This window comes from Odocoileus virginianus, chromosome X (genome assembly GCF_023699985.2).
Source record: "Odocoileus virginianus isolate 20LAN1187 ecotype Illinois chromosome X, Ovbor_1.2, whole genome shotgun sequence".
NCBI lineage: Eukaryota > Metazoa > Chordata > Mammalia > Artiodactyla > Cervidae > Odocoileus > Odocoileus virginianus.
In genome coordinates, this window is record NC_069708.1 from 51,968,966 (window position 1) to 51,984,108 (window position 15,143).

At 39.9% G+C, this 15,143-nt stretch overlaps 1 protein-coding gene across 1 annotated transcript in view; it reads left to right on the forward strand.

Moving 5' to 3' along the window:
• Positions 1-15,143, forward strand: part of TRMT2B (tRNA methyltransferase 2 homolog B) — a 57,697-nt gene that overhangs the window by 4,585 nt on the left and 37,969 nt on the right. The window contains 7 exon segments of the mRNA XM_070461904.1: positions 2,523-2,758; positions 3,440-3,494; positions 4,826-4,870; positions 4,873-4,959; positions 6,295-6,334; positions 6,337-6,378; positions 8,167-8,237. Of these exon segments, the coding sequence (XP_070318005.1) occupies positions 2,523-2,758; positions 3,440-3,494; positions 4,826-4,870; positions 4,873-4,959; positions 6,295-6,334; positions 6,337-6,378; positions 8,167-8,237 (576 nt within the window).

A 15,143-nucleotide genomic window follows, 5' to 3' on the forward strand; every position in this document is an offset into this window, starting at 1 on the left:
CAAACTAGACAGCATATTAAAATGCAGAGACATTAGTTTGCCAACAAATGTCTGTCCCAAAGCTATGGTATTCCCAGTAGTCATGTATGGATGTGAGAGTTGGACTATAAAGAAAACTGAGTGCTGAAGAATTGATGCTTTTGAACTGTGGTGTTAGAGAAGACTCCTGAAGGTCCCTTGGACTGTAAGGAGATCCAACCAGTGCATCCTAAAGGAAATCAGTCCTGAATGTTCATTGGAAGGACTGATGTTGAAGCTGAAATTCTAATACTTAGGCCACCTGACGCAAAGAACTGACTCATTCGAAAAGACCCTGATACTGGGAAAGATTGAAGATGGGAAGAGAAGGGGATGACAGACGATGAGATGGTTAGATGGCATCTCTGACTCAATGGGCATGAGTTTGAGTAAACTCAGGGAGTTGGTGATGGATAGAGAGGCCTGACGTGCTGCAGTCCGTGAGGTTGCAAAGAGTCGGACACAACTGAGGGACTGAACTGAACTGATGTTAACACCTGAACTCTGGGCCAACTTACATATATCCTGTTAGAAATTTAACCACTCCCCCACCAGAATGCTTCCATGTTATGACAGTTACCTTCTTTAGTACTTTGTAAACATACAAAATGTTACATGGCTAAATATTATATCACTCATGTCAGCATCCTTTAAATTACCTAGTGATCATGCATACTAATTTTGTGGTAATAGAGAGAGCCATGGAAGAATCTTTGTTGATAAACCTATTCCATAATTAAACTTTAAATATATTTCATTCTGAATTAAAGTATGACTTAACATGAAATCCAAGGTAGAGGGCAAGGGCAAAAAAGTTATTTCATGACAGATCAGTAAGGTGTCTGAGTCCATTCACGTGTCCTGGGTGTTCAAAAAAGTTACACATCAGTGATCACACACCATTAGATAAATAGGCAACAACACAAAGTCTTGTGTTGGGAAAAAGGGATTACTACCTCTTTCCAAAGTGAGGTCATTCACCTGTTCTAACACTTCCAGTTTTTGACTCATAGTTATTCCCACTATTCTTTCCCCCTCTGCTCCCTTCCTTTAATATTGCCACCCCCACTCAGTCCCATACTGTGTTTAAACATCATGACAGTTGTAATTAACATGTAGTGACTTTTTCCCAGGCACTGGACACTGCGTTCTGAGTTTTACAAACATCATCTCTATTTAATGTTCTGCTAAGGGCTTTTTATTAATTATTCTTTGTTAACTCTTGCAGCTACTCTATAAGGTAGGTGCTATTATTATTTGCATTTTGCAGATGAAAAAGAGGAAGATGAGAAAGAATGATTAACCTGCCAAAGGCCACCTAGCTAGCAGGTGGTGGAGCCAGGGAACTGCCCAGGTCTTCTTGACTCTAGGGTCTGCACTCCTAAGGTCTCAAACTCTCTTTTGTCCCTACTGCCTACCATTTCCCATTGTCTTATTTCCTGTTTTTCTTTGGACTCAGACTTACTGAATGGGTCAGTGCTCTTGCCAAAAGTCATCTCCCTTGGCCACCAAGCTCTGTAATCCCCTGATTCAGCTGGGTCACCAGCATCTCATCTTGCTTTCCAAATGTTGCTTTTCTCCCAGGTTTTGTCATTTTGCTCTTCTCTTTGCTAAAAGCTCCTTTTTAATCTTGTAGACACTTGACCAAGTCTCTCACTCTGACTCCTCTCCTGAATTGTACTGCTTCTCTACTTGTTAGATGTTTCCACTTGGATGTTTCCTTACCATTTCAAACACATGCCTCAAACATGACTTTGCTTTTTATTAACCTCTGTGTTTCATCATAATTTTTCTATGTAAAGCCTCCATCAGCTCACAATCGCCTTCACAATAAAGTCCACATTTTGCTCAGACATTAAAGTTCTTCCAGATAACCCTTTGGTGGAACTTTTCAACCTGATTTCACCTGTTCCCTGAAATGAACTACCATTTTAGCCAGGTTGATCGAGCCACTGTCCTTCAAATATCTGATTCACCTCCCTGCCTTCTTTTAAGACCCAGTGCATGGTCTGCTTACTGTGAGAAACCTTTCCTGAGCACTCATCAGGAACCAGTCATAGGGGATTATTTGGTCTTTTCCTGTGTCCATGCTTGGTCTCCTAAATTACTCAATAGATTATGACCTTTGTAACCCCTCTAGTGTCTAGTGTGGCACAGTGCCTGGCACATAGTCAGTACTTACTAAATATTAGTTGGTTGATGGGTTGTTTAGTAGGAGGGTAGAATGGAGAGGGACTGGCCACAAAAGTATGTCCAGAGAGTTGAACCCTTTTCTGGAGGACAGATACTATCTTTTCCTCATCTTTTTATATTGGGAGCCATAGCCAGTGCTTGGAGCGCAGTAATTGAGTTCAGCCAAGCATTGACTCTGTGCCAGGCACTGTGCTAGGTGCTGGGTAAGGTTTCTAAATGAATAAAGGACTTTTGAAGTTGTTCCTCTGTTTCCCTACTTCTGTTTGTCCACCTTTCCTGCTGGTGAATTTCAGTGTTTCTGTGGTTTTCAGGTATTAAGAGTCCCAGGGCACAGCCTAAGATGCTTCCTCTCCAGAATGGGTCTCTTCTCCAAACTGGGGCTGCTCCCCTGGTATGCCAGAAAACCTCCAGGTTGGTCACAGCTCTTTCTGGGCTCAGCATGTAAAGAAAACTTCACCCAGGTGATAGCAAAGAAACGTCAAAGAGGACAGGAAAGTCAGAAGAAACTAAGACATCTTGGACCACTAGATGGTTTCTGGCAGGAAAGGTAAGGCCCTTCCCTTTAACAAGTCTGAATCTCTGGGCCTGTTGAAATTCTGTAGGCTTGATGTACAATGTGGCGTTGCAAGGATTCAGAGGGCACCTCAGGTAGGATACCCAGGACAAACTGAAAACATCTAAGGAATGCTGGCGGAAATGCTTTGGGACTGCAGAAAATATTGCCTTTACGTGTGTTTTTGGCAGAAAGGGGATATTAAACTGTGATCCTGTGTCTAAAAAGGTCCAGGATAGGTCTGCTGAAAACAAGGGACTTGGAGATGAGATGGATTAGAAATGAATAGTCCCATTGCAGTCATGCAAATACAAATACACCTCATTTTATGCAACAACTGTATTTTCTAAATCAAATTATATTTTAAAAGTGTTAGGGAGGTGAGCTATTTAAAGGAACCCAACAGTGAAGCCTTTTTGTAATATGATTAATTACCTCCTGATAAATCTGGACTTTTCTTATATTAGGTTTGCCCATCTGTTCAGCTTTGTTAAGCAGATAGCACCAAAATGGGCTCTTCTCCCAGACTCTTATCTCCCCGGGGGTCTGAGAGTTAGGTCTTCTGAATGACAAGTAAAATGCCGGAGCAATTGGCGGCAGGAAGTACTTTTGTGGGGTAAGAAGCTCAGTACATATTTAGATATTGAATTAGGTACCTGGTTTATTTTATTCAAGGCTGGTTGATGTTGTGACACCACTCTGGAGGCTGAGCTATGAAGAACGGCTCAAGGTAGGGACCCAGCTCAAGTCTTTACTACTCTATCCCATCAGGTACTAGACTTGTAGGAAGCTTGGCTGGAAAGCTCTACCCAGATGCCCCAACAGGTCCTTAGAAAAGCAATATGCTAATGAATCTGAAATTTTCACTTTAGGCCAGTTATGTCTTCCAAACACTAGAGCCTTATATCCAAATACCTGTTTCCTTTCTTCCTTGATTTTTTTTTTTTTGTGTGTGTGATACTTACAGCTCTGTGTATGTGTGTAGCAACTGTTCTTACTTCATATATAGCTGCACTTTCCAACATGGTAGCCACTAGCTACATGTGGCTATTTAAATTTAAATACAGTCAATTCTGCTCTAATGCTTGTTTTGAAAATGAAAATTTGTTCCATCAGATTGAGGTATTAGGGAACAATTTGAACATAATGCAGATTTCATGTTTGCTTAGTAATGACTTCATCCATAAGATAAACATAAGATAAAACATAAGAAACACAAGATAAAAGATAAACTGAGCTGGGTAGGAATTCATAAAATGAACAAATGTACACATATCATACATCTCCCGGCTCCCTCAGTTCACTGAGTGTGTTATGAGCCACAGCCATTCACATCTGCTGTGAGAACTTTCTGTTCCACCCACATAACCCTCTTTTCACCATTTCATGGTAACTCACAAGTGGATAGCTACTTCCACAAGTAAGTTTCAGGTCTTTGTGGTAACATGCCATCCCATTTATACATTGCTTAACCATTTAACATGCAGAAAACTGTGTTGTTTTTATTAGTTTCCTACATTTTCTGTGAATGTAACTGATAAAAGTTTGGAATGTGAGTGCGCAATCCCATTTTCCTGTGAGCCCTGTGATTTGTTTGGAGTATTGTGCATAGTATGGAGTAAGAATGCTTGTCATACATGATAGCAGAGCCAACTGCTATTAAAATGAAATAAGATGAAAAATTTGGTTCCTCAGTTGCATGAGTCATTTTTCAAGGGCTCAGTAGCCACCTGTAGCTAGTGTAGGCTGCCGTATTATAGAGAACATAACACCAATAGAGAACATTTCCATTATCACAGAAGGTCTACTGGACAGCACTAACATATAGCTGGAATGTTCAGTCTGAAAGGTCAGATAGAACGATGAGTTTACACAAGAGCTCACTTAACCTTTTCCCAATACCATGTTAGATCTGTGGCTGTCCCATCATTCTGAGTTCCTTATCTGCTGAGACCATGACCCAAGGATTCGTGGGACTACTTTCTCTCATCCTGTTTGTTTTCTGTTCTTTGAGTTGATACTGCTGAAGTTGTTTGTTTCATTGCTTATGTTCTTTTGCAGGTGAAATTTGAAGCTCAGAAGAAAATTTTTCAGAGACTAGATAATTTTACCTTCAAGGGCTTAATGGAGTCAATATGACAACAACTGGACTCAGTTCCAAGGGGCTCTGTTTTCTCCATCCTATTATACCTACTGTAAGTCCATACTTCCCTATCCTTTATCTACTAAGTCTCCTTAATAGCTAATAATATCAGCCAATACTTAACTGGGCACTTGCTGGGGACGAGGCTCTATGCTAAGTGAGTAACATGCATCATTATCTTGTTTTACTGTTTCCAGTCACACTGAGGGGTAGACACTATCATTTTACAGATGAATACTTGAGTCTCAGTGATTTTATTAGTTTTGTCTATTTTAAATTTTTGATTTTTGGCTGCACTGAGTTTTTGTTGCTGCACACAGGCTTTCTCTGGTTGCAACAAGCAGGGATCTATTCTTTAGTTGTGTTGTGTGGGTTTCTCATTGTGGTGGCTTCTCTTGTTGGCAGAGCACGGGCGCTTCAGTAGTTGTGGCACATGGGCTTAGTTGCTCCATGTCATGTGGAATCTTCCTGGACCAGGGATCAAACCCATGTTCCCTGCATTGGCAGGCAGATTCTTAACCACTGCACCACCAGGGAAACCCAAGAGATTAAATAATTTGCTGAAGGACACACATCTAGAAAGTGCCAGATCTAAGGTTTATACTTAGGTTGATCTGATGCAAAGCCACTTTTTCAACCAGTACACATTGCTACCTCCTTAAAAAGATCTCAGACTTTGGAAAACTTATAATGAGGCTGCAGAGAGGCAGAATCTAATTTGTGGCAGAGGTTGACAAACTATGGCCCAAAAGCCACATCTGCTCTGCTGATTGATTTTGTAAATAAAGTTTTATTGGAACACAGCTGAGCTCACTTGTTTGTGGATTATCTGTGGCTACTTTTGCACTGCTGTGGCAGAGTTAAATAGTTGTGATAGGGACCATACGGCCTGCAAAGCCTAAAATTATTTACTCTCTGGCCCTTTATTGGGTTTCCCAGATGGCTCAGTGGTCAAGAATCTGCCTGCCAGTGCAGGAGACGCCAGAGACTTGGGTTTGATCCCTGGGTTGGGAAGATCCCCTGGAGAAGGGAATGGCAAACCACTCCAGTAGTTTTGCCTGAAAAATTCCATGGGCAGAGGAGCCTGGTGGGCTATGGCCAGGGGGTCACAAAGAGTTAGACAAAACTAAGCACACATGTACACTTCCTTTATGGAAAAAGTTTTTCAGCTCCTGCTTTATGGAAAGATTGGGACTCTTTTTCTTCTATAAAGTGTCTATGGAGTGCTTTTATCTTCTCAGCCATGGACTTTCATGTAGTCATACCTCCCAATCAAGCATCTTTTATTTTTTTCTCATCCAAAGAACACTCTTTCATTCTTTGTATTGTTGTCCTGCTTGGTTTTAATTGACCTGTTGTCCCTATCCTGTCCTTCTGCCTTCTCCAGCTTGTCATTGATGGCTACTGAAAAAAGTCCACCTTCTCTGTGACAATCCAAAGACTGTGGGGTACTACCTAGGAACTTGGAGAGGTCAGCTGAAGCATGTGCCTAGTAGAAATAACAAACCAAACACTGAGAGGAAAGGGGAGGTTGCAGAGAACAGTGTCTGTGGGAGTGGAGAGGAGTGGGAAATATGGTGGATTTAAAGGAGGAGGTTGAATTTGAAGCCTTTGATGCCCCATGGACTGTAGCCCCACCAGGTTCCTCTGTCCATGGAATTCTCCAGGCAAGAATACTGGAGTGGATTGCCATTCCCTTCTCCAGGGATCTTCCCAACCCAGGGATCGAACCTGGGTCTCCTGCTTTGCAGGCAGATTCTTTACCATCTGAGTTACCAGGGAAACCCAAAGGAGAAGGTTGAATTGGAAGCCTCTGATTCAGAGCACGATCACAAGGTTAATTGGAGATGTGGTATGTATATATATACAATGGAATATTATTCAGCCACAAAATAATGAAATAATCCCATTTGCAGCAACATGGATGGACCTAGAGGTTATTGTATTAAGTGATGTAAGCTAGACAGATAAAGAAAAATATATTGCTTATATGTGGAATCTAAAAAAAATAATGCAAATGAACTTATTTGCAGACCGGAAATAGATCCACAAACACAAAACAAATTTGCAATTACCAAAGGGGAAAGTGAGGGGAAAGGATAAATTAGGAGTTTGGGATTAACATAGACACCACATTACTATATATAAAACAGATAACTAACAAGAACCTACTGTATAGCACAGGTCCTTGTGCTATATATTAGACTATACTGAATATTCTGTAATAACCTTTAAAGGAAAAGAATCTGAAAACATATATATGTATGTGTGTATATGTGTATATATCTGAATCACTGTGCTGTACATGTGAAAATAACAAAATTGTAAATCAACTATAGTTCAATAAAAAAGACATAAAAAAACAAGGTTAATTGGGGATACTTTTTGGTGAGTAATTATTCTATTATAGTGCTAGCAATCAACCTCCGCCCCCAGCTTTCTTCCTCTAAAAACCATATGCCTGAGACCTGGTAAGCACTTCATCAATGTTAATGCTGGTACTGTTGCTCTCTCATTATCATCACTGTTGTCATCATTGTCATCATTATTGTCTTCGTTTTATGTTACTTTCTGTACTGACAGTGGTCTCCTGCTTATTAGAGAGATGCCCTTTCTATTTTACATCCCTAAGTCTCTGAAAATTAGAGCTTTCTGTGATAAATCTACCTTAAAAGAATTGGTAGGGAAGGTGAGTTCTGTGAGGAAAATCACAATGTCATAGTTCTGAGACTTAATTCCAGTATCCATTCCCAGATTCCATTCCTGAATTTTCCATTTGCCCATTTTCAATAAATCCACTTGAAAAAACCATCTTTTTATATTAGTCACACTGTTTAATATCCATATGCCTTAAACTGCAGTTCATTAGGGCAGGCACTTGGGTTTCTTTTTTACCCCCTGTGTACTGAATTAAATGAGTATATGACGTCAGTGTTCTGTTATTCACTAACAGAAAAACAAAACCCATTACATTTTATTTCCCTCTTAAAATCTGAACAGAAAGCATACATTGTCATATCATGCATTTGTGGCAGGAGAGAAAATATTGAGAACTAGCTCTGTTAAGAATAGGTGTTTTAACGGCCAGACCAGGAAGCAGGTTTTTCCTTTGGAAAATGTCCTTGAGCATGAATTAGGTACTTTGCTTCTTCACATCTGCATATGCCTCTTTGGAGGAGAGGATTTGAGTTGCCAGACATTCTTCTAATTATCTTTTAGGAAGAAAACCATGTAAATCAAATTTTTTTTCTTTCCATAGACAGGGACGTAGTCTGTGTACAGTCTAACCATCTGAAAAACATCCCTGAGAAACACAATCAAGTGGCACAGGTAATAAGGAACAAAGAAAGGCTGGTTGAAGATGACCCAGGGCATTGCAGTCTAACTACAGCAACCCTGACATTTTAATAATAGAACCGCATCTAGTGCTGCAGGGGAGGAGGGGTTCTGTTCTGAAAGTGTACCTCTTAACGTCAGAGAGAACATTGCTAGTGTTTCATTTCAGAGAGGATGGAGAGGGGGAGAGAGAACTGCATCCATTATTGCAAATGTCAAATGTCCAAGGAATTTAATAGGGGGAAAATTTAGAACATAGAGGTACTGATGAGGACAGGATAGCAGGTAGCATATGTCTGAAATAGTGGGAAGGCTAGTGTTTTCAGCAGAACAAGGTTGAAAAATATAATGAGAGATGTGGGAGTGGGCATAAGACATCTACATCATGACATTTTTACATCCTTCTGTTTCATGTACCCATTATTTACTGAGTACCTACTATGGGTCAGGTACTGTGGTAGGTGCTGGGGTCCAGGGATGACTCAAACATGGTGCCTGCCCTCCTGGAACTTAAAAAGGCAAAAGCCTTACTTACAAGGACTAAACAGGACTCCCAACTGACATACTTGTTCCCTATTTATACTTACCAGTATCCATCAGCTTTCTGACACTTGGTGGTTCCTTCTGATAGGATACATCTTGACCTGAAAGATTTCCTGGCCAGGACATAGCTCTCATCATAGCATCATTCTCCAAAAATCTTCCTACATGACCCTTATCAGCATCTTCTCCCATTGTATTCAGTGACTATTCTAAATTTTTACCTCTCCTCGAATTTCCTATCCTATCACATTTACCTTTGCTTTTGACAGATGGCTGTGCCTGGTTCTTCACTGGAAAATTAAGACCATCAGATGAGAACTCTCTTAGCTACTTCCCCTACCATCTACCAATTTTGCTGAAACCTTGCCCCCCTTTTTCCTCTTATCTCATTGAAATGCTGTCAGTTCTCCCTGTCCAAGGCTGTTCTTCTTGAAACACCATCTTGGACTCATCTCTCTCCCCAGGATCCTTGCTCCTTCATTACATTCCCTCTTTCACCTATTTATTTACCCCTTTTTCCCACCTCTGTCAGCTCTTTTCTTTCAGTTCATAATCATGGTCAGTATATTTCATCTTTTTAAAAAAAATCTGATGGTTCTTGCTTCTGCCCCCAATAATCCCTAGGAATCAATCTTTCCAAAGTTATCAGTGACCTCTGTTTTGCCAAATTTAGTGGAAACTTTCTGCCCGTAACATATTCAACTTTTCTCTGCCTTTGGCACCACTTCTTATTCTTATTTTCCTCCTTGGGAACACTTTTTGTTTGGTTTTTGTGATACCATTCTCTGATGGTTTTCCTCCTGTTTCACTGGCCAAAATCTCTTAGTCTTTCTCATGGGATCTTTTTCTCATTTTCTTTCCCATGATAAGTGTTGGTGTCCTCCAGGACTCTGCCCTTGGCCTTCTTTTTGAATATATTCATGGGAGATTGCACACCCCTATAGCTGATGATTGGAATCAGTCAGTCAGTTCAGTTGCTCTGTCGTGTCTGACTCTTTGCAGCCCCATGGACTGCAGCACAACAGGCTTCCCTGTCCATCACCAACTCCTGGATTTTACTCAAACTCATGTCCATTGAGTCGGTGATGCCATCCAACCATCTCATCCTCTCATTCCCTTCTCCTCCTGCCTTCAGTCTTTCCCAGCATCGGGGTCTTTTCAAATGAGTCCGTTCTTCACATCAGGTGGCTAAAGTATTGGAGTTTCAGCTTCATTATCAGTCCTTCCAATGAACATTCAGGACTGATTTCCTTTAGGATGGATTGGTTGGATCTCCTTGCAGTCCAAGGGACCCTCAAGAGTCTTCTCTAACACCACAGTTCAAAAGCAGCAATTCTTTGGTGCTCAGCTTTCTTTATAGTCCAACTCTCATGTCCATATATGACTACTGGAAAAACCATAGCTTTGACTAGACAGATAGATAATTGGAATGACCACCTATAAATTGACAACTCCTAAACTTATATTTTCATTCCAGCTCCCTCTTGAGCATTGTCCTGCAGAGCTCTTCAAGTCAGCATTGGCCCACATCAAGATTTCTCAACCTCTGCACTATTGACATTTTGAATTGAATAATTATTTATTGTTTGGGGCTGTTGGGTGCACTGTAGGATGTTTAGCAGCATCCCTGGCCTCTGCCCTTAGGGACCGTCAATCAGTTGTGACAACCAAAAATGTCTCCAGATATCTTTTGTGCAGTACAATCACCTCTGGTTGAGAAACATTGCCCTAAACTAAATTTATCCTCTTCCCTTTCCAAGTGTGCCCTTTTTTTCTCACCTTGGTAAATGGTAGCAACATGTACTAGAAACATATATCATCTTTGACTTCTCTTTTTTATGGCTGGGCCATGCAGCTTCCAGGATCTTAGTTCCCCAGCTAAGGATCGAACCCATGCTCCTCTGCAGTGGAAGTGCAGAGCCCTAACTACTAGGCCAGTAGGGTATCCCTCTAGATTCCTCTGTCTTAATCCCACCTCTTCCTCCTCAGCCACATCTAATTATCTCCAAGTCCTTTCAGTTTTCCTTTCCTTTTTTTTTTTTGGTGCTGTGGGGCAGGGGCGGGGGTTGTTTGGTTTTGTTATTTATTTATTGGGTTCAGTTTTTCTTTCTAAAAATATCTTGACTCCACCCTCTTCTTTCTATTTCCATCACTATTATCACTATCATAATCACTACCATTCCAGTCCAAACTTCCATCTTCTCTTGGACTGCTGCAATAGCCTCCAAATTGGTCTCACTATTATTTAGGGTCTGTTTGTTATGCATGTGTGTGTTCTCAGTCGTTCCAGTCTTGTTTGACTCTTTGCGACCTATGGACTATAGCCCACCAGGCTCCTCTGTCCATAGGATTCTCCATGAAAGAGTACTGGAGTAGGTTGCCATGCCCTCCTCCAGGAGATCTTCCCCATCTGGGGATTGAAGCTGTGTCTCCTGCATTGTAGATCCTTTACCCACTGAGCCACCTGGGAAGCCCCTATATTGTTATGACTCTATAAATATTCACTCCTGAGCTAAGTAGATGTATTAAGATTTTGTTTCCTTTATTGTACTATTTTTTTCTTTCATTTTGTATTATGGAAAATTATAAACATATTAAAGTATAGAATGGTATAACAAACCACATATACCCATTACTAAGCTCCAATAACTACCAACACGTGGCCCAACTTATTTTTGCTGTACTCTCGCCCACTTTCCACTAACCCCTTTGGATTTGTTTGAGGCAAATTCTAGGCATTATATTATATAATATGCAAATACTGCAGTTTGAGTTTTAGCATAAAGGACTTAAATTTTTAATCATAATTTCATACTCTTGTCACACCTCAAAATAAGCTTTTATCCCTTAATGTCATCAAATACCTAGTAAACGTTCAGATTTGGCACTATTTTATCTCATAAAAGGGGCTTCCCTGGTGGCTCAGATGGTAAAGAGTCTGCCTGCAGTGCAGGAGACCTGGGTTTGATCCCTGGGTCGGGAAGATCCCCTGGAGAAGGAGATGGCAACCCACTCCAGTATTCTTGCCTAGAAAATCCCATGGATGGAGGAGCCTGGGGGCTATAGTCTATGGGTCGCAAAGAGTTGGACATGACTGAGTAACTTCACTTTCTTTCTTATCTCAAAAAGCTTGATTGTTACAGTTGGTTTGTTCAAACCAAGATTCAAACAAGGTATACACATTGCATTTGATTAACATGTCTCTTTAGCCTCTTAATTTATAAGTACCCTTCCCTATTAATTTCTTTGTCCCTGCAGTTTACTTTTTGAAGAAACTGGTTTGTTTTCCTGTGGAGATTCTCACTTTCTGGATTTTGCTGATTGAATCTCCTTGATATCATTGAGTGTTCTTCCTCTATCCCCTGTATTTACTATGAGCTGGTAGATGTAGAGTGTTTATCAGAATCACGTTTGATTTTTGGCAAGGATGTTTTTATACATAATGTCTAATGGGTTGTCTTTTGGTGATGTTAAGATTGAACAGTTGATTCAGGTATCATCAGTCTTCATCCACTCATTGAAAATTCCCTGTCAGCTTTTCACCTAATGGTTTAGCTGTCTTTGGTGATCATTGCCTAGATCCATTATTTCAGAAAGGGGTTGCAGTGTAGCGATATTAGTGAAAATCCTTATAGAAATAACTTTTCCCTACCAATCCTTTGATTACTCTAAGGTACTCTTACAAGAAAGGCAGGATAAATCTTTGTTTCTTTGTCCTTCCTCAGGTGATCAGTTAAATGTGTTTGTTTTGGTACCATTATGAATCATAAATTATTTTAGCATACTTGATACATTTCAATCTACTACAGCTACTAGAGTTTTCTTGGCACTCAGAATATTCCATTTTTGGCCAATTGAAACCTCTTTAGGTTGCTTATGAACCCTAGATGGCCCTGATAGTTCTAGAATGATAGGATATTTCTAGCACATCTAGTCCATTTTCTGTTTAGGAGCTGAAATCAGCCGTTTCTTCAAGGGATCCTTGTCTCTTTTAGTGGGAAATAGTAGGGTGCTAGGTGGGTGCATATTTATACTAAGTTGGTCATATTTCAAAGCCTCTTTAAGTGGACAGTGCTAGGAAATATTTTTTAAAAGAGAAAATATATCATGAATTTATAGCTATATACCCAAATCGAATTAAAAATTAGAGTTTTTACTTAAATCCTTTGATATTATATTTTTATCTCGTCTCTTACAGTAAAAACTTTAGTCCTGACAACATTAGCATAATTACAACATAAATAGCATTAGCATAATTGACCCTTGAACAAGGCCACGGTTAGGGGTGCCAACCACAGTACAGTTGAAAATCCACCTCTTATCTGTGATTCTTCATCTGTGGATTCAACCAGCCATGCATGATATAGTCCTGTAGTACAGGTTTAGTGAAAAAAATCCTCCTATAAGTGGACCTATGCAGTTCAAACCCATATTGTTCAAGGGTCAGCTGTACCTATTTATTCTATATGGGTCTTTATGCACAATTTCAGAACAGTTGTACTAATATTACTAACAAATGGTTACTGAAAAGAGTTCGAGATCTCTGTCCAGTTCTCTTTGTCAGATTATTGTGACTGTGAAGGAATTCATCTCTTTGTAGTTACATCACCAACTTGACACTTGATACATGGTTTTTTTTTTTCTCCCTCATTCTGCTTGCTTTCAAATTTTAGGGATGGATTTTTTTTTTTTAACTTTTCCCTTTTGATTGAATTCTTAAAATAATTTTATAAGATATTTACATGGTTTCAAAGTCAAATCTACAAAATGAAGTTGTATTTAGAGAGTTCTAGCTTTTACCTCTGCCTCGTCTACCCAGTTCCCTTCCTTCATCTATGGGTAACATTATTATTCACTTTTATTTATTTGTGAAAAATGGAAACATATTTGTATCTCCCCCTTTCTTAGCTAAAAGGTAGCTTAATGTGAACATGGTTCTGTATCTTTTAAAAAATTAATTAATTTATTTTAATTGGAGGCTAATTACTTTACAATATTGTAGTGGTTTTTGCCACACATTCACATGAATCAGCCACGGGTGTACATGTGTTCCCCATCCTGAACCCCCTCCCACCTCCCTCCCCATCCCATCCCTCAGAGTCATCCCAGTGCACCAGCCCTGAGCACCCTGTCTCATGCATTGAACCTGGAGTGGTGATCTATTTCACATATGGTAATATACATGTTTCAATGCTGTTCTCTCAAATCATTCCACCCTGGCCTTCTCCCACAGAGTCCAAAAGTCTGTTCTTTACATCTGTGTCTCTTTTGCTGTCTCACATATAGGGTCATCATTACCATCTTCCTAAATTCCATATATATGCATTAATATACTGTATTGGTGTTTTTCTTCCTGACTTACTTCACTCTGTATAATAGGCTCCAGTTTCATCCACCTCATTAGAACTGATTTAAATGCGTTCTTTTTAGTAGCTGATTCCATTGTATAATATTGTAATATTCCATTGTGTATACGTACCACAGCTTTCTTATCCATTCATCTGCTGATGGACATCTAGGTTGCTTCCATGTCCTAGCTATTGTAAACAGTGCTGTGATGAACATTGGGGTACACGTGTGTCTTTCAATTCTGGTTTCCTCAGTGTGTATGCCCAGTTTTTTTCCATTTAATAATGTACTTCATTTTTTTAAAAAAATAGCTGCTTAGTTTTATGTAATGTGATGAATTTTAAAACTTTTGGTTCCATTGACTTGATTAATTACATCATTTTCTCATTGGCTTAGTTTTCTATGAACCTATTGCTTTTTATTTTTTCTGAGTGCTCTAAGAGCTCTGTTGAACATTCATCAATATTATCCATATGGTCAAAAACTTGAGTTTAGTTTGTTTTCCCTGAAGAGCTTTTTTCTGGAGAATCCATGCTAGGCTCCTGAGGGCTTCTGCTTGACTGTTACCTTGGGACTCCTTTTGCTGTTCTCCTTCTGTCCTTCCCCCTGTTTCTGAGATCCTCTGTCTTTTTCTGGTTTATATCCTCATTTGGCTGGAATACAACCTCCATTAGCTTCCCGAGGAAGGATGCCTAGGAATAAGAGTCTTTGCATGTCTATAAATGTCTTCATTCTTTCCTGACATTTGATTGAGAGTTTTTCTAGATTTCAAATTCTAGATTTGAATCATTTTCCTTTATAAATTTGAAGACTTGGTTTCACTGTCATCTGACTGCTGCTGCTGCTGCTTCTGCTGCTAAGTCGCTTCAATTGTGTCCAACTCTGTGCAACCCCATAGGCTCCCGCCAGGCTCCCCTGTCCCTGGGATTTTCCAGGCAAGAGTACTGGAGTGGGATGCCATTGCCTTCTCCGCATCTGACTGCTAGTGTGGTGTAAATCTAAATGCTA